Source organism: Pan troglodytes, chromosome 7 (assembly GCF_028858775.2).
Source record: "Pan troglodytes isolate AG18354 chromosome 7, NHGRI_mPanTro3-v2.0_pri, whole genome shotgun sequence".
NCBI lineage: Eukaryota > Metazoa > Chordata > Mammalia > Primates > Hominidae > Pan > Pan troglodytes.
In genome coordinates, this window is record NC_072405.2 from 77112867 (window position 1) to 77140588 (window position 27722).

At 38.9% G+C, this 27722-nt stretch overlaps 1 protein-coding gene across 4 annotated transcripts in view; it reads left to right on the forward strand.

Annotated features, from left to right (window-relative positions):
• C8H8orf34 (chromosome 8 C8orf34 homolog) overlaps window positions 1-27722 on the forward strand; it is a 481071-nt gene that overhangs the window by 124916 nt on the left and 328433 nt on the right. For 2 of the 4 annotated variants that reach the window (XM_009455316.5, NM_001199129.3), the window contains 2 exon segments: window positions 7626-7754; window positions 26998-27026. In XM_009455316.5, coding sequence (XP_009453591.2) covers window positions 7626-7754; window positions 26998-27026 — 158 coding nt within the window. 4 annotated transcript variants of the gene reach the window in all.

Genomic DNA, 27722 nt, shown 5'->3' on the forward strand with positions numbered 1-27722 from the left:
TTAGACGAATGTATAACTAGAATAACCAATACAGAGAAGTGCTTAAAGGAGCTGATGGAGCTGAAAGCCAAGGCTGGAGAACTACGTGAAGAATGCAGAAGCCTCAGGAGCCAATGAGATCAACTGGAAGAAAGCGTGTCAGTGATGGAAGATGAAATGAATGAAATGAAGTGAGAAGGGAAGTTTAGAGAAAAACGAATAAAAAGAAATGAACAAAGCCTCCAGGAAATATGGGACTGTGTGAAAAGACCAAATCTACGTCTGACTGGTGTACCTGAAAGTGACAGGGAGAATGGAACCAGCTTGGAAAACACTCTGCAGGATATTATCCAGGAGAACTTCCCCAATCTAGCAAGGCAGGCCAACATTCAGATTCAGGAAATACTGAGAACGCCACAAAGATATTCCTCGAGAAGAGCAACTCCAAGACATATAATTGTCAGATTCACCAAAGTTGAAATGAAGGAAAAAATGTTAAGGGCAGCCAGAGAGAAAGGTCGGGTTACGCTCAAAGGGAAGCCCATCAGACTAAGAGCGGATCTCTCCGCAGAAACTCTACAAGCCAGAAGAGAGTGGGGGCCAATATTCAACATTCTTAAAGAAAAGAATTTTCAACCCAGAATTTCCTATCCAGCCAAACTAAGCTTCATAAGTGAAGGAGAAATAAAATCCTTTCCAGAAAAGCAAATGCTGAAAGATTTTGTCACCACCAGGCCTGCCCTACAAGAGCTCCTGAAGGAAGCACTAAACATGGAAAGGAACAACCAGTACCAGCCACTGCAAAATCATGCCAAATTGTAAAGACCAGCGAGGCTAGGAAGAAACTGCATCAACTAACGAGCAAAATAACAGCTAATATCATAATGACAGGATCAAATTCACACATAAAAATATTACCTTTAAATGTAAATGGACTAAATGCTCCAATTAAAAGACACAGACTAGCAAATTGGATAAAGAGTCAAGACCCATCAGTGTGCTGTATTCAGGAAACCCATCTCACGTGCAGAGACACAAATAGGCTCAAAATAAAAGGATGGAGGAAGATCTACCAAGCAAATGGAAAACAAAAAAAGGCAGGGGTTGCAATCCTGGTCTCTGATAAAACAGACTTTAAACCAACAAAGATCAAAAGAGACAAAGAAGGCCATTACATAATGGTAAAGGGATCAATTCAACAAGAAGAGCTCACTATCCTAAATATATATGCACCCAATACAGGAACACCCAGATTCATAAAGCAAGTCCTGAATGACCTACAAAGGGACTTAGACTCCCACACAATAATAATGGGAGAATTTAATACCCCACTGTCAACATTAGACAGATCAATGAGACAGAAAGTCAACAAGGATACCCAGGAATTGAACTCAGCTCTGCACCAAGCGGACCTAATAGACATCTACAGAACTCTCCACCCCAGATCAACAGAATATACATTTTTTCAGCACCACACCACACCTATTCCAAAATTGACCACATACTTGGAAGTAAAGCTCTCCTCAGCAAATGTAAAAGATCAGAAATTATAACAAACTGTCTCTCAGACCACAGTGCAATCAAACTAGAACTCAGGATTAAGAAACTCACTCAAAACCACTCAACTACATGGAAACTGAACAACCTGCTCCTGAATGACTACTGGGTACATAACAAAATGAAGGCAGAAATAAAGCTGTTCTTTGAAACCAACGAGAACAAAGACACAACATACCAGAATCTCTGGGACACATTCAAAGCAGTGTGTAGAGGGAAATTTATAGCACTAAATGCCCACAAAAGAAAGCAGGAAAGATCCAAAATTGACACCCTAACATCACAATTAAAAGAACTAGAAAAGCAAGAGCAAACACATTCAAAAGCTAACAGAAGGCAAGAAATAACTAAAATCAGAGCAGAACTGAAGGAAATAGAGACACAGAAAACCCTTCAAAAAATTAATGAATCCAGGAGCTGGTTTTTTGAAAGGATCAACAAAACTGATAGACCGCTAGCAAGACTAATAAAGAAAAAAAGAGAAGAATCAAATAGACACAATAAAAAATGATAAAGGGGATATCACCACCGATCCCACAGAAATGCAAACTACCATCAGAGAATGCTACAAACACCTCTACGCAAATAAACTAGAAAATCTAGAAGAAATGGATAAATTCCTTGACACATACACCCTCCCAAGACTAAACCAGGAAGAAGTTGAATCTCTGAATAGACCAATAACAGGCTCTGAAATTGTGGCAATAATCAATAGCTTACCAACCAAAAAGAGTCCAGGACCAGATGGATTCACAGCTGAATTCTACCAGAGGTACAAGGAGGAACTGGTACCATTCCTTCTGAAACTATTCCAATCAACAGAAAAAGAGGGAATCCTCCTTAACTGATTTTATGAGGCCAGCATCATCCTGATACCAAAGCCGGGCAGAGACAAAACCAAAAAAGAGAATTTTAGACCAATATCCTTGATGAACATTGATGCAAAAATCCTCAATAAAATACTGGCAAACTGAATCCAGCAGCATATCAAAAAGCTTATCCACCATGATCAAGTGGGCTTCATCCCTGGGATGCAAGGCTGGTTCAATATACACAAATCAATAAATGTAATCCAGCATATAAACAGAATCAAAGACAAAAACCACATGATTATCTCAATAGATGCAGAAAAGGCCTTTGAAAAAATTCAACAATGCTTCATGCTAAAAGCTTTCAACAAATTAGGTATTGATGGGACGTATCTCAAAATAATAAGAGCTATTTATGACAAACCCACATCCGATATCATACTGAATGGGCAAAAACTGGAAGCATTCCCTTTGAAAACTGGCACAAGACAGGGATGCCCTCTTTCACTACTCCTATTCAACATAGTGTTGGAAGTTCTGGCCAAGGCAATTAGGCAGGAGAAGGAAATAAAGGGTATTCAATTAGGAAAAGAGGAAGTCAAATTGTCCCCGTTTGCAGATGACATGATTGTATATCTAGAAAACCCCATTGTCTCAGCCCAAAATCTCCTTAAGCTGATAAGCAACTTCAGCAAAGTCTCAGGATACAAAATCAATGTACAAAAATCACAAGCATTCTTATACACCAATAGCAGACAAACAGAGAGCCAAATCATGAGTGAACTCCCATTCAAAGAGAATATTTGCTTCAAAGAGAATAAAATACCTAGGAATCCAACTTACAAGGGATGTGAAGGACCTCTTCAAGGAGAACTACAAACCACTGCTCAAGGAAATAAAAGAGGATACAAAGAAATGGAAGAACATTCCATGCTCATGGGTAGGAAGAATCAAGATCATGAAAATGGCCATACTGCCCAAGGTAATTTATAGATTCAATGCCATCCCCATCAAGCTACCAATGACTTTCTTCACAGAATTGGAAAAAACTACTTTAAAGTTCATATGGAACCAAAAAAGAGCCCGCATCGCCAAGTCCATCCTAAGCCAAAAGAACAAAGCTGGAGGCATCACGCTACCTGACTTCAAACTATACTACAAGGCTACAGTAACCAAAACAGCATGGTACTGGTACCAAAACAGAGATATAGATCAATGGAACAGAACGGAGCCCTCAGAAATAACACTGCATATCTACAACTATCTGATCTTTGACAAACCTGACAAAATCAAGCAATGGGGAAAGGATTCCCTATTTAATAAATGGTGCTGGGAAAACTGGCTAGCCATATGTAGAAAGCTGAAACTTGATCCCTTCCTTACACCTTATACAAAAATCAATTCAAGATGGATTAAAGACTTAAACGTTAGACCTAAAACCATAAAAACCCTAGAAGAAAACCTGGGCAATACCATTCAGGACATAGGCATGTGCAAGGACTTCATGTCTAAAACACCAAAAGCAATGGCAACAAAAGCCAAAATTGACAAATGGGATCTAATTAAACTAAAGAGCTTCTGCACAGCAAAAGAAACTACCATCAGAGTGAACAGGCAACCTACAAAATGGGAGAAAATTTTCGCAACCTACTCATCTGACAAAGGGCTAATATCCAGAATCTACAATGAACTCATACAAATTTACAAGAAAAAAACAAACAACTCCATCAAAAAGTGGGCAAAGGACATGAACCGACACGTCTCAAAAGAAGACATTTATGCAGCCAAAAAACACATGAAAAAATGCTCACCGTCACTGGCCATCAGAGAAATGCAAATCAAAACTACAATGAGATACCATCTCACACCAGTTAGAATGGCAATCATTAAAAAGTCAGGAAACAACAGGTGCTGGAGAGGATGTGGAGAAATAGGGACACTTTTACACTGTTGGTGGGACTGTAAACTAGTTCAACCATTGTGGAAGTCAGTGTGGCGATTCCTCAGGGATCTCGAACTAGAAATATCATTTGACCCAGCCATCCCATTACTGGGTATATACCCAAAGGACTATAAATCATGCTGCTATAAAGATACATGCACACGTATGTTTATTGCAGCACTATTCACAATAGCAAAGATTTGGAACCAACCCAAATGTCCAACAATGATAGACTGGTTTAAGAAAATGTGGCACATATACACCATGGAATACTATGCAGCCATAAAAAATGATGAGTTCATGTCCTTTGTAGGGACATGGATGAAATTGGAAATCATCATTCTCAGTAAACTATCGCAAGGACAAAAAACCAAACACCGCATGTTCTCACTCATAGGTGGGAATTGAACAATGAGAACACATGGACACAGGAAGGGGAACATCACACTCTGGGGCCTGTTGTGGGGTGGGGGCAGGGGGGAGGGATAGCATTAGGAGATATACCTAATGCTAAATGACGAGTTAATGGGTGCAGCACACCAACATGGCACATGTATACATATGTAACTAACCTGCACATTGTGCACATGTACCCTAAAACTTAAAGTATAATAAAATAAAATAAAATAAGAAATTCTAATAAAAAAAGAAAATTTGGTGCGTATACACAATGAAATACTATTTGGTCATTAAAAAAAAAAAAACAATGAAATCATGTCATTCTCAGCAACACGGTGAAACTGGAGGTTATTATCTTAAGTGAAATAAGCCAGGCACAAAAAGTCTAATATTGCATGCCCTCACTTATATGTGGGAGCCAATAAAACTAATCACATGGAGGTAAGGGATTGAAAGATAGATAACAGTGACTGGGAAGGGTGATTGGGGCATGGGGGAAAATGAGAGAAGTGGGCTAAAGGGTAGCATAAGCACACGGTAAGATAGAAGGAATAAACTCAATGTTTTATAGAAGAGTAGGGTGACTATAGTTAACACGAGTGTACTGTACTCGGTAGATGCACACCCTAAGTGTTGATTAAATATGTTCTCTATGTTGATATTATTATGATTAATTAATTAACATTGTTCACAAGCCATACAGTGACTTGATCACTACGTGTTATACACATGTAACAAAATTTCATGTATACCTTATATATTTGTAGAAATAAAAATAAAAATAAAATGTACCATGGAAGTATCTTTATGGTAATATACTTAGATTTAACTTGCCCTTTTAAATAATTGTATACAATGTGAATGGGAGATAATTTATTCAGCCATTCCTTTGTTGAAGGACATTTAGATTACTAACAGGGTTTTGCGGCCATGAAATATTTGCTAAAATAAACAAAGTCTTACACTTTCTGTGAAAATAAACAACCTTGTACATATATATATATATATATATATATATATGCTTTCATTTCTTTATGATGACTTTACCAGACATAAGATTGCTGAGTCACAGGGTTGGTGCATTTTTCATCATAATAGATATTGCCAGATTACTTTTTTAAAAGGTGACAGAATGACATATTTCATTAGTTGGAGACTATTTCCTATGTCCTTACCATATAAATATTTTTAAAATTTATTTTATTTTTATCAAAACATAATGGTACATGGTTTTAAAAAGTTTAAGTAGTACTATGAGATTTCTACCCAACTCGGCTCCTAACCTGCAATCACTTTCACCTCTTTTAGATGTTGCTTCTGGTTCCTAAATCTACACAATCAAACATAAGGTTCTCTTCCTTTTTAAATTTGAGGCATTATCTCTTGACATCCTTCATACCTTGTGCTCCAAACTCTAACCCCCATCTCATCCTGGCCCTATAGTAATGCAGTTATTTCAAATGTTGATTAAATATGTACTCTACATTGGTATTATTATGACTAATTAATATTGTTCACGGTTGAGCCATAAGATGTCCAACTATTCTAGAATTGACAGTTCTCTTGCTTTTCTGTTTGCTTTGTTTACTATGTACCCCTCACTAATGCTTTGCCAAACCCTGCCCAAAGAATTAAACCTTCTCAATATGATCAGAGACAAGTAAACTTAACTTCTATTTTATAGTTATCCTTTATTTTAAAAATTTTTAGAGACTTTTCTTCTGTAGCCCTCTGTCCTCTGGCTCCCTGCTTGACTCATTGGTTTCTAGACTTTTTCTCAACTGCCTTTTGAGACTGTCTTTCACTATCTTCCTGAGAATTCCCTGTTCCTTTTCCATATTGGGAGAATGGGAGGTCACCTGTTTCCTGAAATCCAAGTCTTGCCATTTTTTGATTTACTTGTTCATTTTGGTAGAGCACCTCCAGTAGGAGCTTTCTGAAAAACAATACTTTTGCAAGATAAATTTTTCAGTCCTTCAAAGTATCCTAATTTGTTCCCTAGTTGGGTATACAGTTCTAAGAAGTACTCTATAGTTGGAATTTAGAAGGAATTGCTTCTTGTCTTCTTAGGCCAAGTGTTGCCTTTGAGAAGTCTGGTGTCAATTTGATTTGCTATTTTTGCCCCTGAAAAGTTTTACAATGTTTTCTTTATTGCCACTATTAAACCATTTTTTTAAAAAAATATGCCTCGACCTGTGCCAGACATTTAATGGGCCCTTTAAATCTGAAAAGCAATTAAGTTCTTATATTATTATTACTTTGACATTGTTCTCCTGGATTGAAGCTTTAATATTTAAATAGTGTGACATGTTGATTTTCTTGGCATTCCTCTGTTCAGAGACTTAGGTTTCAGTTTTCTTTGCCTTGCAAAATCCAGTTACCACTCATCCATCCATTTTGCATCTTCTCTCAAAATATATTGCTATTTCTTGCCTAATAATGTCTTCTACACTTGTTCAACTAATTCTTTGAGGAAAAAAATCCCTTCACTGTAATGTAATTTTAGTGGGAATTTGAGGAGGACATGAAGATAAATACATATATTTAGCCTTCTATGAATGTCCTAAAAATATTTACTTAATAATTACCAGTTGCTGTTGAGGGAGTTAGTGCTCTTTTTAGGCTGATGACATAATACAAAATACACTTTGCCTGTGTGTTTTTCCCTGTGTTATAGAAATGATTAGTTTTAAGTTAATACCTGAATTTTCTTCTTTCTATAAACTCCACCACACTTCCCTTTACTTTTTCAGTTAAAATATTTTCTTTAAGCCTGGCTTCATATCTTCCCCTCTTTTTTCTCACAAGAAAACCATCTTCAAGATAAACACTTTTTATTCTATACGTTGATCTTGGTACAATCTTTCACGTGATGATGAATAGTCAGTTTGTGTCATTATGTAGCATGCTTATGAAATTACCATTTTTTTTAAACATAGTGCCAAGGTCAGTAGAGCATCCAAAGTGGAACTGGAGGACTAAACCACAAAGCCGTGATTTTGATGAATTGAATCACATCCTTCAGGAGAGCAAGAAGCTGGGGAAAGCCCTTGAGAATCTCTCTCGAAGTAAGTTCATTTACTTGATTATAATTGAAACTCCTAAACAATATTAAAGCCGAAGCATTCATTACTTGTGCCAAGAACCCATTTCTAACTTCCTCATTCTAATTCTGCAAGAGGCTGAGTAGTTCTAAGGGCATGAGATTGGAAAGCAACTTGATTTTGCATATTATACAGATTCTTGGGTAGACTGATCACATGGAGTAGAAAGAGCTGTAGAACCCCTCATAGCTGTTTGGCTCCAACACTTGTACATGGTTTCTGTTATCCAGTTTAAATATGCGCCTAATAGTAGCTTCTTCATTCTTTTCTTTGGAAACATACTGTTTTGCATCTTTCTAATTAATAAACATACCCATTGCCTCTGTGAGTTTTTGATGTCTCTAAACTTCTTAAGGATGGTAACTGGACCAAATTCTTCTTAGAATCTTTTCAGAGCCTAGCACAATGCCTAGTGATTATTTTTTTTAATGAAAGCAACATCTCTGTAATCTGAGGGCCTAGGTTATGGTTTTTCTCTGCCATCTATGACATAATTCATAATAAATCAGATAAATCATTTACCCTCCATGTGCCTTGGTCTGCTCATCTCCAAAGCAGAAAGACATGATTATGCCGCCTTCCTCTGCTAGGTGTGAAGGTTTAAAAATGATACATTTCAAGTAAAACCTTTTAAATAACTGCTATTGTTGTAAGAGTAGGCAATAAAATGATTATTTTGATTTAATAAATTCATTTATATATGCAGCCATATGTATACACTATATGGTTTTAGTAGTGAGTTAAAAGTATTCCTACATTTTTTTGGTTCCCTTAAGTTTTTTTCAATTTTAAAAATTGGGCTCCTTTAGAAGCACATTAATGCCATGGCCTCACCAAAATTTTCTTTTATTGCCGTGGAATACTACAGAATTTTCAGTGGAAAGTAGTTAGAACACTAGCAAATTCTAGTGGATTATATTTTAGGATCTCTATTTTTATTTTAGATTGCAGAATCTTACTAATTTCATTATTTTTATCAAAGGCAAACATTGTCTTGGTATATTTTGAAAGAAGTTTATATATATATATGCTTATATATGTAATTATAATTATACATATTTACATTTGGTATTTTGTGTGTGTGTGTGTGTGTGTGTGTGTGTACAGCTTTAGTTTTTTCACAGCTCTTCATTAGACCCTTCTATATTTTTGTGCAGTGAACCCCTTTCAGAAGTTAAGCTACCTTATCACAGGATCTTATGCTTTGCCATCAGTAAAAACCCTCTGAATGGGATTCAAGGAAGCTCCACGTTTGGTTAAATTTCCTTTTGTAGAAAATAAGAGTAAAGTGAGTTTTTGGCTTATGATTATATTATGTTTATGAAAAGAGCCTGATTCTCTATATGGCAAAGGCACATATTCGTATTTATGAATCTTACCATTTGGGGCAGAGCTTCAGGGCTCTTTATAGTCTCTCAATTTACCTAATAACATGAACTAAAAGAAGGATGATTGAAGAATGTGTCTGATCATTGCAAAGACTTTCAAATACACGGTCAATCAACTTTTGTCCTTTAAAATGTGACACCTGCCTTTCACTTGTTATACTGTTGTTAATTTGTAAAATAGTATTTGCTGTGTTCCCCCAAATTTTTAATATAGGGATTTGACTGCATTTCAATTATGTAGTTGCCCACTTTTGTAGCAGAAGTGTCAGAGTTCAAGCTGTGGACCAAGAAAACCTGGCTGTGGCCTTCCAGGTTGTCTTACCCCGTTTGGGCTGCTATAGCAAAATACTGTAGCCTGAGTGACTTATTAACAACAGAAATTTGTTTCTTATAATTCTGGAGGGTGGATGGTCTAAAATCCAGGTGCTGACACCTTTGGTATCTGATGAGGACCTGTTTCTTGGTTCCACAGATTGTATATCCTAGCTGTGTCCTCACATGGTGGAAGGGGCAAGGGAGCTCTCAGAGGCCTCTTTTATAAGGGCAGTAATCCCAATCATGAGAAAGGAGCCCACATGTCCTAATTACCTCCCAGGCTCCACCTCCTAACACCATCACATTGCGGATTAGAGTTTAGCTTATGAGTTTTGGGAGGACACCAACATTCAGATCATAACACAGGTGGAGCCTCACAACTGAGTCCAGTGATCAGAAGCTAATGGGGGCCATGTTTAATACTTGCAGGCCAGCCTAGTAAAACAATAAAGACAGACCTTGGTCATCAGAGTAGAAGAGATACAGGTATAGGACATTACTCTTGGGATAAAATAAGGGCCAGAAAAGCTATATGTGACTCCATAGTGAGGCCAGAATGAAGTGTCATAGTCAACTCCTATAGATATAGTAGAAGGTTGTTTTTGGCTTCACTTAATGGTTTTAAGGGACTCTACTGTTTTAGGGTATTCTGGTGGGATTTATGTGAGTTAAGAGGATGGTTGGTTACATAGGGAAGAATTGCTCTTTGACTATTTTTCTGAGCAAAATTATACTTTCTTGGAATGACTTGAGTTTCTATGATTTTCTGAATCTGAGCTTTATTATTGAATTGTCTTAGGCACAACATGTTTACTACCAAGTTATCAACATGCCTGCCCTGGTCAGTACACATGAATACAAATGCAGCTTTACTGTTTGCTGATGATTGTTTATCAGTCTAGTTGCCCAGAGTTTAGCTATGTAATGGCATTCCTACTTCCTCCAACTGGAACCAGGAAGTAATTCATTTTTATTTGACTCTTATAATAGTTTCAGCTTGTTAACTCTTTTTCTATGATAGTAACTTTATTACCCATTGTTTTAATTACTAGGAAGACATAGGGGATGGGATTTTCCTCCAGGTACCTTCATAAGGAATATTCCATGTTTTGATACTGTGGACCTTTCTTTCCAGTGGCATAATCATTGATGCAAAAGGCTGAAAGTTTTTAGTGATCTAATTTTAATGTAGTCACTGATGAGAATTCACTTTATCTTGGTTGTACGGTCTAAAAAAATCCTACATGTTTTAGAAGTATTATTTTTTTAGTTGAGATTGACAGCAAATAATCATTTATATCTCTCAAAATGATAGTTATTTCAGCTCATCTACTGCCAGCTTTTAGAGACTTAAATGAACACACACACACACACACACACACACACACACACACACACACACACAACTCAAATAATACCAGGAAAGACTAGATAGTCTCTTCAGTTTGCAAACATGATTTCTGTTTCAGTAACAACTGTACCACGCTCTTTTTCTGGCTTTTTTTCAAACCTTTCAATGTAACATTTTATCTTAAAGTCAATCATAAACGGTGGCAATCTGCATGATATTGCTCTCTTGGAAAGGCAGACGGGTTAGAATGACTCCAACAGTGGCTTGTATTGCCACATAGTCATGACGAAGTAGGCATAGTGGGTTTTTGGTGCCTTGAGCCCTCACTTTGTAGCATTTCTGTACTTTCCTCAAACATTACTTTTTTCTTACCAGGAGCCTGGGCTCTTACCCATTCCTTCAAGTGTTTGCCCCCATCTCAATAGTCATTTACTGCTTCTTCTTTGAGGCCACGATGGAGTAGCTGTCTGATTCTTTACCTTCCTTTAAAGGGCACACCTGATTAGGTCAGAGCCATATAGAGTAATCCCCATTCTGATTTACTCAAAGTCTCCTGGTTAGTATTCTATTTGAGGGTGTGAAAACCCTTCATGCTCAGGAGGCCCACTCACACTCAAAGAGGAAAAGATGCAACAAAAGTGAATCCTGAAGGCCATCTTAGAATTCTGCCTGCCATAGATATTATTATTGCTAGTACTACTTATTCACTTATAGCATGCTTCAGCTAAGCATTTTCCAGTAGAAAAGTAATGTTTGCCAGGTATACGTTTTGTATTTTCAAACAGGCACATTTAAAAAAGGCAAAAAGAAACATGTGAAAACAATTGGAATAAAATGTTGTATTTAACCCAATATATCCAATTATTATGTTTCATTGTATTCCATATAAAAATTTTTCGAGATATTTTATATTCTTTTTTTCTCATTCTAAGTCTTCAAACTCTAGTGTAAATTTTAATTCACAGCACCTCTCGTTTTGGAACTAGCCACATTTCAACTGGTCAGTAGCCACAGGACAAGTGGCTACCATACTGGACATCACTGCTCTAACTAATGTTAACAAAAAAAACCCCCACAAAATCTCTTCTCTTGAGATTAACTCCAGACATCATTGGTTTTCCTTCTTCCTCCTTCATACAATGTTTGAAAGAGTAGTTGTGAAGCGGCATCGTTGTCTGGGGTAAATACCCGAGGTTCATTGTCTCACACCAAGGGCACTGAGGGCACAGACACAACAAGAAGTGGGTTTAGGAGTGGAGATTTAACAGGCAAAAGAAAGAAAAAGGAGAACAGTTCTCTCTCTTGTAAGAGAGAGGGGTGCCCAAATGGGACTTCTGGCCCACTGCCGAGTGCATCAGATTTTATAGACAGGCTTGAGGAGGTGGTATCTGATTTACATAGGGCCCAAAGACTGGTTGGACCAGGTGTGATGTTTACATAACATACCAGGAAGCTGGCTGCCCCACCCTAATCTTATTATGCAAATAGGCTTTCCACTTGGCAGGTGCCATGTTGTCTGCTCCCTACCGCACACGTGGTTGGAAAGGAAAAGGGAAGACAGAGCCACCATTTTGAACATCCCTAGTCCCAGATAGCCTTTTCCTATTGGCACAACTGCCGGCATTCAGCCATGCAAGCTTCCAGGTTGCTTGTCTATGTCTGCAACTCGATTTTACAGTCTGCTCTTTGCTAGAAAAGAAAATGTTTTGGGGGCTGCTTTTCATTAAAAGGAAAACCTTACTGAGGGCTTCCTTACCCTCACTACCTGCCTAAATAATTTCTTTTTAACTCATATATCAGTTAGTGCTCACTGTCTCTACTTGCTCATCTTCCTTCTACTCCACAAACTAATTATAAAATCGCACCTATACTTCTGAAACTTATCTCACACTGGTCACCAGGTGATTTCCAAATTGCCAAATGGAATGAGCAGTTTTCCAGTCTTCATGTTACAAAATTTCTCTGGTAGTTGTAACCCCGTTGATTACGCTGTCATTCTTCCGACTCCCTGTTCACCTCCTTTCTGGGTGCTGGCCCTCCATCCTCTTTGGATGCCCTTTGCATCACTTCCTGTAGGCCTCATTCAGGAGTTTATCTTTCTTCCTTGCCACTCTTAATGCTGTTCCTATGGTTCGTGATTGATCCTTTGCCTTTGTTCTTTCAAGTGCTCTCTCCATTCAACCTCATTCACCCTCCTCATTTATCACCCCTACGCAGCTAACTCAAATGAGTGTATTTCCATCCACACCTTTTATGTGTTTTTACAACATGCCCAAAGCGTATCTCCACTTGGCTATCCCAATGCCATGTTAAACTCAATGTATCTAAGTGGACCACACCTCCCTCTTCAAATGTGACCTTTCGGCTGCATGCTGTGTGTTAGGTGGTGGTACCATAACTTACCTATTCTTCCAAACTGGAACCCTTCTAGATTCCTCTTTCTTCCTTATTGTTCATAACTGATTAGTTATCAAATCTTGCTAATTTTTCCTCTAAGATATGTTTTGAGTCTAGTTTATATCTTCACTCCTATCAATATCTTCTAGTTCACTCTCTCAACATCTCTGACCAGATTATTGGTTTATCCATTTAAGATATTTCATTCCTGCCCTGTGTTAGAAAAAAAAAAGAGGACAGCCTCTGCCCTTATTGAGCTTATGGCTGTCTGGACTGTCATAAATTTATGTTTAGGAGAGTTTCATGGCCAAAATCTCTGTGGCTTGATACAACGTCAGTATTTTCTCACTCAGCGAATAGTTTCATGTGATGTTCTGGGAATGCAGACTCTTTCCATCCTGTCATTCTACCATCTTCAACACTGACTTTTAAGGTCGCTGCGGAAGCAGAAAGAGCCTGTAAAAGATCATGGGGCAGGTTTCTAATGCAAATCATGGAAGTGACATACATTATCTTCCTATATTCTACAGCTAACTACAAGGGAGCTGGAAAAAGTAGCCTAGCTTGGTGCCCAGGAGAAGCAAGGAACACACACTATTGATTTGCTTCTCCATTCTGCCAATCAGCCTTCACTATAAGTGTAGTGGCTCTAAAGTGAAAGCCTGACATTCACTTGTTTCGGGTATTCAGTGCCTCCATAGAACTTCAGAGAAAGTGCTCCAGGATCTGGCCGTTTACTGGGTCTCCAGTACCATTGCTTATGACTTTCTTTATGCACCGCACTCCCTCGAGGTTCCCCCTTTCCATGCTTTTGCTTATGTTGTCCTCATGCCCTGAAGTCTCACCATCAGCTCCTTCCACTGCTTCCCTCTTCAGCAAGCCATATTTACTTTTCTCTTCAGCTTCAGCTCAAATACCATTTCCTCCAAGATTATTTCTCTGTTGCTGTCCTCTTCTGGGGTGGATTTGCATCCCCTCTCTTTGTGCTTCTATACTTTTCTCTGAACACACTTATATGCTATGATCTGTTTTTATTTATCTCCTCTGGACCTTGAGTTTCCTGAGGGCAGAGCCACTTTGCTCTTGCACTCCCTAGGACTTGGCACAAAGATTAGCACATAACTTGGTTATGGTTTGCTTGAAGAGGGCTACCTCTGGTTCCATTTCATCCTGATCCCTCTTTTCTGAGACCTCTCACCAGTCAGGCTTTCTTCACTTAAACAAGCCTTCTGCTTTTTAAAATGTGAGCCTTTGGGATAAGATGACATGGGTTTGGCTGTTAGTAGATTTGACTTGTTTGCTGGGATCTTTGGCTTTGACTGTGATGCTTAAAAATAAATAGATAGCTAAGTAAGCACGTAAACAAATAAATAAACATCCTAAAAGCTAAAGACCAGCAGTTTTTTATTTCATGCAATTGGCCAACAAAACCTTCTACTTCGTGAGGCACTATTCCCAGGGTGGCAGGGTTTCCAGTGTTCTCTGGGTCTAATGCTTTTGCTGCTTCTGACAGCTCCCTGTGATGTGAGGCAGTGGTGGGATGAGTATCTTTAGGCCATCCAGACATTGGTCCATGGATTTCAGTTCATATGAAAACACTGGCTGGAGCCTTTCCAAGGAAAAGAGAGCCCAGCTGCTGGGGGAACAGAGGACAGATATTTATGCTCTGTGACTGCTAATAGCAACCTGCACTCAGCCAAGAGAAAAAAATAGCAAAGGACTTTTTTAGTGAGTCAGTCAGGAATGTACCCAAGAAGTCTTTTCTGACAAACAGACTAAGGAGTGATAGAATAACTATGCATGAGAGAAAATAGAGATGGATAATGTGGCAATTACTTGTTCATTCATTCCCACATTCATTGAATGTATGCAGGAATGCAAAGATGACTAACACTTGGAACTAGACTTCAAGCTTACATTTTAGTAGTGGAGACAGGTTTGGAAATCATAGTTTCAAAGTCTTGTACAAAGTACTTTAAAAGAGCTGAGGAGGCATAGAAGAATCTCCAAAGGGGTTTAGGGACAACTTGATAGAAAAGTTATCCAAATCAAATTTGGAAGTATCCAAAGGTCAAGGTACAGTAGGAGGAGAGTCAAGATGTGTCGTGGAGACAGATATTCCTGGAAGAGAGAAGCATGTGTGTAAGGATGTATTTCAAAGAAAGAGGAAGTTTTATCATTGAAAAGGCCAAAAGGATGACTAAATAGTAAAAAGGATAGTTTTATTGCTGATACCAGTTTGCAAACCAGTAAGAGATAGTCTGGTATGAACTAAAAGTGCTCTTTTTGAAGAGGGAAAGGGCGAGTTGGGTTTTATGCCCTACAGGGTCTGTATTACAAAGATGTCATACATATTCAGTAGATTTGGGGGAAAACCATACATATTTATGTGGGCAGTTGAGTACATGCACAATGGGCAAAGATATATGTAACATATATCCTATGTTCACTTTGGGGTGTGGTTTTAGCATTAAAATGAAGTGGAATATCACTATGTCAAAAGGTGAATCATAGGATATAAAGACAGTTTATTCACAATCTCTGTAAGTTGGCTGAAACTGGCTTAAAGTCTGCAGTTGCTTATCACAAAAGAATGTTTGTAAGGCTGGTCCTGTTACTTTAGTGGTCTGGGTTGTAATTCAGAGTTAGGGAGGGAGTATGACAATTTTCCTGATAGCCCTTATTCCTAGAGAGTTTAGCAAGTGTATGGATTTTCTTGTAGCCATAGGAATTTAGGAAGTTGCCATGTCAGCTGGGCCTTGAAATCTCAACCCCTAGGTAACCTTTGTTTCCTTAACCTTAAGGTCCATCCTAGTTGATAAAGGGGCGTCTATTTTGATCTCTCAGATCACATGTCATATTATTGGTGCATGAAGGGTGAAGCAAATAATAAAGGGAATGAAGCTAGAAGTCTGGGTTACAGAGAAGTCAGGAATCAGGGGTAGGGACTTCTATGCTACAGGAATCTTGTCAGTAGATTATGATCCTAAGCAAGTTTGCATTTTTATTTTACCAATCACTCTTGGAGGCAACATGGGGACAGAGTTGACATGGCCCATGCCTGGAGGCAAGGACAGAAATGAATAGAGCCTGAAACAAAGCAGAGACTCCTCATGGAGAACCTCTGCGAGGGCAGTGCAAAAGGGAAATGTAGGGTTGGAGCCTCCACACACAGTTCCCACTGGAGCACTGCCTAGTGGCATTATGAGAAGAAGGCCACCATCATTCAGATCCCAGAATGGTAGATCTACTGACAGCTTGAACTGTGCTCCTGGAAAAGCCACAGACACTCAATGCCAGCCATGAAGGAGGGATACCTGAGGCTGTGGGAGCCAACCCTGCATTTCCCCTTTGCACTGCCCTAGCAGAGGCTCTCCATGAGGGCTCCACCCGTGTAGCAGACTTCTGCCTGGACATTCAGGCATTTCCATACATCCTCTGAAATCTAGGTGGAGTTTCCCAAACTTCAATTCTTGACTTATGTGCACCCACAGGCCCGACACCACATGGAAGCCACCAAGACTTGGGGCTTGCACCCTCTGAAGCAACAGCCTTTGGTCCCTTGTAGCCACCACTGGAGCTGAAACGGCTGGGATGCAGGATGCCATGTCCTGAGGCTGCACAGAGCAGCAGGGACCATGAGCCTGGCCCAGGAAACCATTTTTCCTCCTAGGTCTCTGGACCTTTGATGGGAGGGGCTGCCATGAACACCTCTGACATGCCCTGGAGACATTTTCCCCATTGTCTTGGTGAATAGCATTCAGCTCCTTGTTACTTATGCAAATGTCTGCAGCTGGTTTGAATTTCTTCCCAGAAAATGGGTTTTTCTTTTCTACCACATAGTCAGCCTGCAAAATTTTCAAGTTTTTATGCTCTGCTTCCCTTTTAAACATAAGTTTCAATTTCAGATCATCTCTCTCAAGTTCAAAGATCCACAGATCTGCCCTAGAGATGCCATCAGTCTCTTTACTAAAGCATAGCAAGAGTGACCTTTGCTCCAGTTCCCAGTTGCTCAAGTTTCTCATCTCCATCTGAGACCACGTCAGCCTGGGCTTCATTGTCCATATCACTATCATCATTTTAGTCAAAACCATTCAACAAGTCTCTAGGAATTTCCAAACTTTCCCACATCTTCCTATCTTCTTCTGAGCCCTCCAAACTGTTCCAACCTCTGCCTGTTACCCAGTTTCAAAGTCACTTCCACGTTTTCAAGTATCTTTATAGCAGTGCCCCAAACTCCCAGTATCAATTTGCTGTTAGTCTGTTTTCACACTGCTATAAAGAAATGCCTGAGACTGGGTAATTTATAAAGGAAAGTGGTTTAATTGATTCACAGTCCCACATGGCTGAAGAGGCCTCAGGAAACTTACAATTATGGCAGAAGGAGAAGCAGGCACCTTCTTCACAAGATGGCAGGAGAGAGAATGAAAGTGAAGGGGGATGAGCCTCTTATAAAACCATCAGATCTTGTGAGAACTCACTATCATGAGAACAGCATGTGGAACACTGCCCCCATTATCCAATCACCTCCCTTTGCCAACATGTAAGGATTACAGGTTTCTCCCTCAACAAGTGGAAATTATAATTTGAGATGAGATTTGGTTGGGGACACAGAGCCAAACCATATCATATGCATACAATATTATTTGAAAGAACACTGAATAAGCTATTGTCATTAGTTGTCTGTGACTGGGGGCTTATTTTATTTTTCCCTATTTTTTAATGCTAAACATGTCTTCATTTGATAAAATGAAATATAAAGGGTGTATATTTGCAATAGAAGAGAAAAGATGCAATTTGACTTGATAATCAGGATGTGTATAGTTACTTTATAAAGAATAATTTTAAGAATAATTAAAGAATAATTTTTAGAGACTACTGGAAGCAGAAGCTGGTATGCAGTAGATGGAAGAAGGAATGGACAGCAGTGAAGAGAGATGAGGAGTAGAGAAAGGAGGAGTACGTCCTGCAAAAAGTTATGATGGAAGAGAAGATGTGAAAAGGGGCAGCAATTAGTGGGGAAATATGGAATTTTTTCATCATTTTGGTCTGATTTCCTTTAGTTTCTTCTGTGCATGTATCAGAGAGACACAGAGAAACAGTGAGAGAGAGAGAGAGAGAGAGAGAGAGAGAAAGCAACAGAGAGAGAGAATATGTGTCTGTGTGTACAATTAATGGTTTTTAGGGTATTAGTGGAAACCAAGATAAAGAACTTGCAGATTCAGGAGAGGGAGAGAAGATAATAGTTGGAGTAAATACCAGAGATGGAGGTTGGGGATGGAGCCAAGAAAACAAATGGATATAAGTGCACTTTGTCCTCTGAGACTGAAGAGAACAGCATCCATGGCTTTTTGAGGGGGATGAAGGGTCAGGAAGTCCAGGAAGTTCAAATCTTATGGTTTTCAAGTTTTCAGGATATTAAACTTTGAGGTCCTATACAGTAAGAAGGAGGAAGAGATGGGTAGAGGGGCCTGATGAAAACCAACACCATTTGAAACTATTCTTGGAGAAATGAATGCGCTGGTTAATCAAGGATGAAAATTGGTATGTGCTTCTAGAGCAGGGCTCAGCAAACTCTCGCCCATGGGCCAAATCTAACCTGTGGCCTGTTTTTGTGGCTCATGTTCTAAGCATGATTTTTACATTTTAAAAGAGTTATTTATAAAGCAAGAACAAGAATGTGTGAGTATGATATGATCTATATCTAAAATATTTACTATTTAGCCCATAACAGAAAATGTTTTCAACTTTTGTTCTAGGATAACCAATTAATATGGTTTGGCTATGTCCTCACCAAAATCTCAACTTGAATTGTATCTCCCAGAATTCCCACATGTTGTGGGGGGGACCCAGGGGGAGGTAATGGAATCACAGGGGCCAGCTTTTCCTGTGCTATTCTCATGCTAGTGAATAAGTCTCACAAGATCTGATGGGTTTATCAGGGGGTTCTGCTTTTGGTTCTTCCTCATTTTCTCTTGCCTCTGCCATATAAGAAGTGTCTTTCACCTCCTGCCATGGTTCTGAGGCCTCTCCAGCCATGTGGAGATGTAAGTACGATTAAACCTCTTTTTGTTCCCAGTTTTGGGTATGTCTTTATCAGCAGTGTGAAAACTAATACAGTAAATTGTTACTGAGAGTGGGGTGTTGCCAAAAAGATACCTCAAAATGTTGAAGCAACTTTGGAACTGGGTAACACGTAGAGGTTGGAACAATTTGGAGGCCTCAGAAGAAGACAGGAAAATGTGTGAAAGTTTGAAACTTCCTAGAAACTTGTTGAATGGCTTTGACAAAAATACCGATAGTGATATGAACAATAAGGTCCAGACCGAGGTGATCTCAGATGGAGATGAGGAACTTGTTGGGAACTGGAGCAGAGGTGACTCTTGTTATATTTTAGCAAAGAGACTGGCAGCATTTTATCCCTGCCCTAGAGATTTGTGGAATTTTGAACTTGAGAAAGATGATTTAGTGTATCTGGCAGAAGAAATTTCTAAGCAGCAAAGCATTCAAGAGGTGACTTGGGTACTGTTAAAGGCATTCTGTTTTTTATAAGGGGAGCAGAGCATAAAAGTTTGGAAAATTTGCAGCCTCACTTTGCAATAGAAAAGAAAAACCCATTTTCTGGGGAGACATTCAAGCTGGCTGTAGAAATTTGCATAAGTAGCCAGGAGCCTAATGTTAATCCCCAAGACCATGGGCAAAATGTCTCCAGGCCATGTCAGAGACTTTCATGACAGTCCCTCCCATCACAGTCCTAGAGGCCCTGGAGGAAAATGTAATTTCATGGGCCAGGTCCAGGGTTCCCGTATTGTGTGCACGGGGTGCCCTGTGTCCCAGCCATAGCTGAAAGGGGCCAATGTACAATGTGGGCTGTGGCTTCAGAGGGTATAAGCCCCAAGCCTTGGCAGCTTTCATGTGGTGTTGAGCCTGCACGTGCACAGAAGTCAAGAACTGAGGTTTGGGAACCTCTGCCTAGATTTTAGAGGATGCATGGAAATGCCTGGATGCCCAGGCAAAGATTGCTTTCATGGCGGGGCCCTCATGGATAACCTCTGCTAGGGCAGTGTGGAAGGGAAATGTGGGGTCAGAGCCCCCACACTGAGTCCCTACTGGGGCACCACCTAGTGGAGCTGTGAGAAGAGGACCACCATCCTCCAGACCCCAGAATGGTAGATCCACCAACAGCTTGCACCGTGTGCCTGGAAAAGCCACAGACACTCAAAGCCAGCCCATGGCAGCAGCCAGGAGAGAGGCATACCCTACAAAGCCGCAGGGGCGGGGCTGCCTAAGACTGTGTGCACCCACCTCTTACATCAGCGTGAACTGGATATGAGACCTGGAGTTAAAGGAGATCATTTTGGAGCTTTAAAATTTGACTACCCTGCTGGATTTTGGACTTGCATGGACCCTGTAAGCCGTTTGTTTTGGCCAATTTCTCCCTTTTGGAATGGCTGTATTTAACCAATACCTATACCCCAATACCTGTACCCCCATTGTGTCTAGGAAGTAACTAGCTTGCTTTTGATTTTACAGGCTCGTATGTAGAAGGGACTTGCCTTGTCTCAGATAAGACTCTGGACTGTGGACTTTTGGGTTAATGCTGAAATGAGTTAAGATTTTGGGGGACTGTTGGGAAGGCATGATTTGTTTTGAAATGTGAGGACATGAGATTTGGAGGGGCCAGGGAAGGATTGATATGGATTGGCTGTGTCCTCACCCAAATCTCAACTTGAATTGTATCTTCCAGAATTCCCACATGTTGTGGGAGGAACCCAGGGGGAGGTAATTGAATCATGGGGACCAGATTATCCTGTGCTATTCTCATGCTAGTGAATAAGTCTCATGAGATCTAATAGGTTTATCAGGGGTTTCTGTTTTTGCTTCTTTCTCATTTCCTCTTGCCTCTGCCTTCTAAGAATTGCCTTTTGTCTCCAACCATGATTCTGGGGCCTCCCCAGGCATGTGGAACTGTTTAAGTCCAATTAAACCTCTTTTTGTTCCCAGTTTCAGGTATGTCTTTATCAGCCATGTGAAAACAAACTAATACACCAGTTGAGGATTGAATTCCTCAACTTCTAGCAGGAATGCTCTTTGCTCTAAAAGCAATTAGCAGTCTATATAAAGGGTGTTTTTAAACATTTATTTTAAAATATAAGTAGAGACAAGGTCTCACTATGTTGCCCAGGCTGGTCTCGAACTCCTGAGTTCAAGTGATCCTCCCACCTCGGCTTCCCAAAGTGTTAAGATTACAGGTATGAGCCACTGTGCCCAGTCTAAAGGGTGTTTTAGTTGACTAATTGTCAGAGGTTGTTGATCACCCATTTATTGATAAAAGTTTTACTTACACAGGTATTTTCTTTAACATTACTCTTTATACTCAGTGGCATGCCAGTAAGCTAACTCTGAAAATAAGCCCTGATTTTCAGCATTTGTCAATTTCCATGATGTACATATTCCCACTATGGCTAATTTCAAGCTACCTATGTGACATTCCTGAATGAGGTGTTGGGAAGGAATGTGGGGAGTTGGTTTTCAGAAGCCAGTATGGGCCAGCTCTAGCATAAAACTAATATTTCCAAGTTATATGCTTTATTTTTGTATTGAATTTTATTTCACAGTTGAAAAAAGGCTTAAAACAAGAAAGAATTGGGGAGTCTAATTTTCTACATTATAATACAATTGGCATTTTTTTCCAATAGGGAAGTAGATTTTGGAGAAATGGTACTATTTTATACTATATGAATCGAACCTACTTTTGTGAAATGAATTACACTACGATATATAGAGAATTTTGAAAAGTTGTAAGGTATAGAGAATTTTGAAAAGTTGCTACTTCCATTTCCTATAACTACAACCTAATTCTAACTCTGTGGCTGAGCAGATGCCTAGAAAGATGGAAGTCTTGAAGAAACCTATTGCTCTTATTTCCCTTATAGAAGGCAACTCAAATATGAGAATATGAGAACTGTGTTTTGAAATAAGTTTCTGATACTAATGTGTTTTGTGCTGTGCTGGTTTATGCAAATGTACCCCCAAAAGTCTGAGGAAGCTGAAAGGCTGAAGAAAGAGGCTGCAAGTTGAATTTAGAAAGAAACATTTAATAGGGACTAATGAACAGAAGCCGTGTGTGCCTGGGGAGATTGTAAGACAAGGTTACTCCCTGCACCATCATCTTCCAGACCCAGGGCTTATATATCATAGGGAAAGGGCGTATGTGATTTAGAAGGGATATGTAGGACAACTGAAGTACAATAGCATCAAGGTTGTTTTGACCTAATGGCAGGATTTATGGTAAGTACCTGCTCTTAAACAAGGAATAATAGATAAATGGGAAATCTTAGAGGCATTCCCAGAACTGGGTTGATCAGAAGTCAACATGGGAGATTAGCATCAAAGATGGAGTTGCTTTAGCCTGCGCACAGTGAGACCTCTTTGGAGTTGAGAATAAATGGAAAGGCCTATAAATTAAATGACACAGATGGAGGCCATCTAGATAGGTTTGCTCCACAGTGAATCAGAAAGTTCTATCTGATTCATGTCTACCTCTGACATGCCTGTGGGAGCCACTGCTTCTTTATCCAGAAGAGAAGCTCAGTTTCTGAAAGAACTAATTTTTCCCTTCACTTCCAGGCAGCTCACTCCTACAGCTGGACATTATTGCTACCCTAAGCAATGGTTACTTTGTGTATTAGGCCATTCTTGCATTGCTGTGAAGAAATACCTGAGTCTGAGTAATTTATAAGAAAGGGGGTTTAATTGGCTCATGGTTTTGCAGGCTGTACAGGAAGCATAAAACCAGCATCTGCCTTTGGGGAGGCCTCTGGAGGCTTACAATCATGGCGCAAGGCCAAGCAGGAACTAGCAGTCAAATGGCGAAAGCAAAAGCAAGAGCAAGGTTGGGGAAGGTGCTACACATTTTCTATACATTTTCAAAGGACCACATCATTTGAGAACTCACTCACTATCATGAGAGCGGCAACAAAGACATGGTACTGGACCATTCATGAGAAATCCACCCCCATGATCCAGTCACCTCCCACCAGCCCTCACCTCTAACATTGGGGATTACAATTCAACATGAGATTTGGGCAGGACACAAATCCAAACTATATCACCCTGATAGGATATTTCCTTTAAGCTCTAGTTTGACTTTTACAAGGACCATGTGTTCCAGTGCTCATTAAGAGTCCCACCCTCAAGTCCTGGGCTTTTCTTTTTTCCAACATATCTTAGCAACCCACTTCATTTTCTCTTGCATATTTTCTGTTTTCTGAAGATCCCCAGTCTTCATTAACTTAAAAAAGAGTCTCAATTTAAAATATGATATCTTTTAAAAGTTAATAAAATGCCTAAAAGTTGTTAATCTCTTCTCAGGGAGTAGCTGTGGATGTTCTGCTAGACACTGGGAGAGATATCCTGGCTACTCAGTAGAAATGGTTCCCATTAGAGCTTCATGCCTCTGTGGAGCGTTTCATTAAAATTCTTTCATCTGCTTTTAATCTGTTTAAGCTTTGATTAAAAATGAAATAAGAAGTAAAAAAAAATGCCCTAGGCAATTTGACATTGATAATAGAAAGCTGAAAGAATTACAGATAATAGAGTGGAGATTTATTTGGATAATTTCTCAGGCAAAGTCATCAAAATATGTAAATTTTAAGAAAATATGATAATAAGTATTTGAACAAAATATGGTCAGACCAAAGAGTTGGCATAATTAAAGGCATAATTCTTTCTCCAAACCAAGTTTTCCATTTAGCTAGTTTGAGTTTTATTCTGGGGTCCCTTACTTCTTAGTACTGAAATACATCTTCAAAGCAATGTTTCTCTTCATCTCCATTTTCAACTGCTAAAATTTTCCAGCCCTGAAAAACAGCTCATATGTTTGCTAAAATTGAGAGGAGGTAGCCCATGAGTAATGTGCCAGTTCTGTGTGACACACATTTTGACTATTCACAGGGCTTTTTTACTTACTTGCCAGTTCTTGCTTCTTTCTGGAAGAGTGATATATTGCCGCTATCTTTATGAATAATGGATTCATAAATATGAGGCCTAAAAGAAACTTAAAGATCAACTGGTAGCTTTCTAAAAGTTAAATGAGAAAACTCTTTTTGTAAGCCTGAGAGCATGAGGCAGGAAGTTAAAAAAAAAATCAAGAGATCAGGCCAGGTGCAGTGACTCACCCCTATAATCCCAGCACTTTGGGAGGCCCAGGCAGGTGGAACACGAGGTCAGGAGTTTGAGACCAGCCTGGTCAACATGGTGAAACCCCGTCTTTACTAAAAATACAAAAATTAGCTGGGCGTGGTGGCGGGTGCCTGTAATCCCAGCTACTCATGAGGCTGAGGCAGGAGAATCGTTTGAACCCGGGAGGTGGGGGTTGCAGTGAGCCGAGATCCAGCCATTGTACTCCAGCCTAGGAGACAAGGCAAGACTCTGTCTCAAAAATAAATAAATAAATAAATAAATAAATAAATAAAAATAAAAATAAATCCAGAGGTTAAGAGAGTTTAAAAAATCCCAAATAATTGAATTATGGATTATTTAATTTCAGATATCTAAGCTTTATGACTTTGGGTGAGAAACAGAATTCTGTTTCATATTATCTATGCTCTCTCTTTTAAAATAGACTAAGCTCTTTAAAATTTTATATTTAAGATATTCAGTCTTAATCTTGAATTCATATTGGAAAGGAACTTTTTTTGTAGAATTATATTACATGTAAATATAAGCATTTAAAAGATATGTTTGGATTTTTATAAATTGTAATAATGTATTTTAAATCTATAGAATGTGACATAAGCCATTTAGTATCCCATAAATGTCCTATCTTTTCTTAACATCTGAGTTATTCTAAATGACCATTTGTAATTCTCTATATTTTTTAAGCCCAAAAATTCCACAAATGTATGATTTATGTTAGGTCTTCACAAATGTTTATAATTGCACTCTGAGATCTCTTAGTCTCACATCTTCCCCTTGACTGTGGTGCTGTCATATCTGAGTTCTCCATCACGGTTCACTCAGCAGTGATACAGCCCAGCTCCAATGCTAGCCCTCCTTAAAGCTTTTTCTCCTTTAACTGTTTGAAGGCACTACCTTCATAATACAGCAAGTCCTTGAATAATTGTTAAGCTTTGGTCACCCCAAATCCCTGAAATGGTAGTTAGACTCTCTTTTGATGTGACACATAAAAATTCTTAGTTACCAATGACTTCTACCAAAAAAAAAGAATTTTATAAAATATTGAAGAATAAGCCCCAAATGTACCTGTGTTTCTAGTGTCATCTACAAGGGGATCTACAATGGTGCCATTTACTGAGATGAAGTTGTGCGTACTTTTTCAGCTTTGTGTATAATTGATTCATTAGGTTAGTGGTGTGGGAGATGATATAAGAACTAATGAAATATCATTTATACCCTCCACATCTATACCCGAGGCAGGCAGGGGATCTGAACCCTGTAACACACTCTTTCTACTCAGGTTCATTGTCCTGAGGCTGCTTTCAGGTTCTTTCTTCCAACCCAGCTCATTCTTTCTTGTTCTTTGTAGTCTGCTGAACTTCAGCTTCAATTCCTATTCTTATTTTCTCCAAGTTCTCCTGGGCTTCAAACTTTAGACCTTTCCTTATCTCTTGGCTCATTCCCTACTGGGGTTTGACACCAACCCCCCTTTGCTCTGTGCCCTGAATCTGAGAGCTGGCCACACCTGCTCCAGCGCCCTGCCACAGTGCTGAAGTTTAGCCCCATTGTTCAAAAGAATAAAACGCAGAGTGAGTTGAGGAGGATGATGTCTTTAGTCTGACAAGTTGAGAATGGAATGCCCACAAGAATTCAACAATTAGCTCAGGAAGAAAGTCTGTGCTGGCAGTAAAGATGTGCCATATAGAGAAATAAAAATATCAAAGTTATGGGGTAGATTATCAAGAGAAGTATATCAAATGAGAAGAAAAGACAGCTCAACAAAGAGCCCTTGCCATTTCAGGAAAGGACCCCTATCCCTGCAAAAAAGGGAATTCCTGTGAAGGAGACAAAGGAGAACAGAAGAGAGAGGACAGCATTTCAGTAAAGTGGAATTGATAGTGTATCATCACAGAGAAATAAATTAAGGACTAAACTTTTTACATTGCTGACTTAGAATAATTTTGGAGAAAGGATAAAGATAGAAATTATACTGATGTGCAGTGAGAAATATGTGGATGGTGGGGAAGGAACTTGTGATGAGGAATCATTTATGCATTGGCTCAAGGAGCTGTCAATCTGAGGGACTGTGGGAAAATTCCTTAAACTTTCTCATCTATTTCCTCATCCACAAACTAAAGACATTAGAATAAGTCATCTTGGACCACCATTCTGCCTTAATATCTAATTATTCTGGGAATCTAAATTTGTAACAAGGAGCAAAATAGTAACAGGCTAAATTATACTTTATTGTCATCATAACATAAAAATGATATCTCTACAATTACATTCGCAAGTTTGTTCTGCCTTTAACCACCTGCAAGGAATATGGCGCTGCTTTGTTTTTGTTGCATCATTTGCATTGCTTCAGCAGTTCATGGCTGTCATAATTGACTTAAACTCCTAATTTGTTTTCATTGGTAAAAAGGATGTGCCACATTATTTTGAAGCACTAATAAAAAGAAAACAAATAGAATAGGAAATGCACTACTTTTACAAATAGAAAGTTTGTTTTGAACATCAGGTTACTAAAGATTGCTTCTAAAACTTTTTTTTATAAATCTCTTTTAAATCCCAGGTATTGCAATTTCAGATGAACTCGATAAGGTAAGTTGAACTATACATCTGGTGAAAAGAAAATGTAGAACTTACCTTTTATTCCACTGTCTCAACATAAATAAATTTTCTGAAACATAAAATGTTCAAGTATAATTTATTTGGGCTAACATTTTAAAACTTTGAAAGTTAAATGCATATTGTTTTATGAAAGCTATTCCATTAAATATATATCACCTACTCTTTTGAGTCAAGGCCTTTAGAATTTGGTTAGAGAAAATGGAATCACTGTAATCACTGAATCACTATATTGCAAAATAACTCATAACACTATATTATGTAAATTATTTTATTCCACTTGTATCTAAATGATAATGATATGGAAAACATTGTATTTTTTGATAGCTCCTCTTTGGAAACCTTACCAATAAAGCTTTTTGTTTGTTTATTTTAATTTTCCGAGATGCCAAGAGACTATGATGGTACTTTGAAGTGGGGTAGTAGTTATGATGGTGGTGAGAAGTGGTGTGGTTAGGAATATATTTCTATAGTTGTGTCACTGGAACTTGCTAATGGATTGGATGTGGGGAATTGCAGAACAAATCAGTCAATGATGGATTGCTAGGTTTGGGAGATGAGCAACTAGGTCAATTGTGGTACTGCTTACTAAAATTAGAAAAACTAGGAAAAAATCAAATTTGTCAGGTTTGGATAACATTAAGAGTTCTCATTTAGATTGTTTATTTT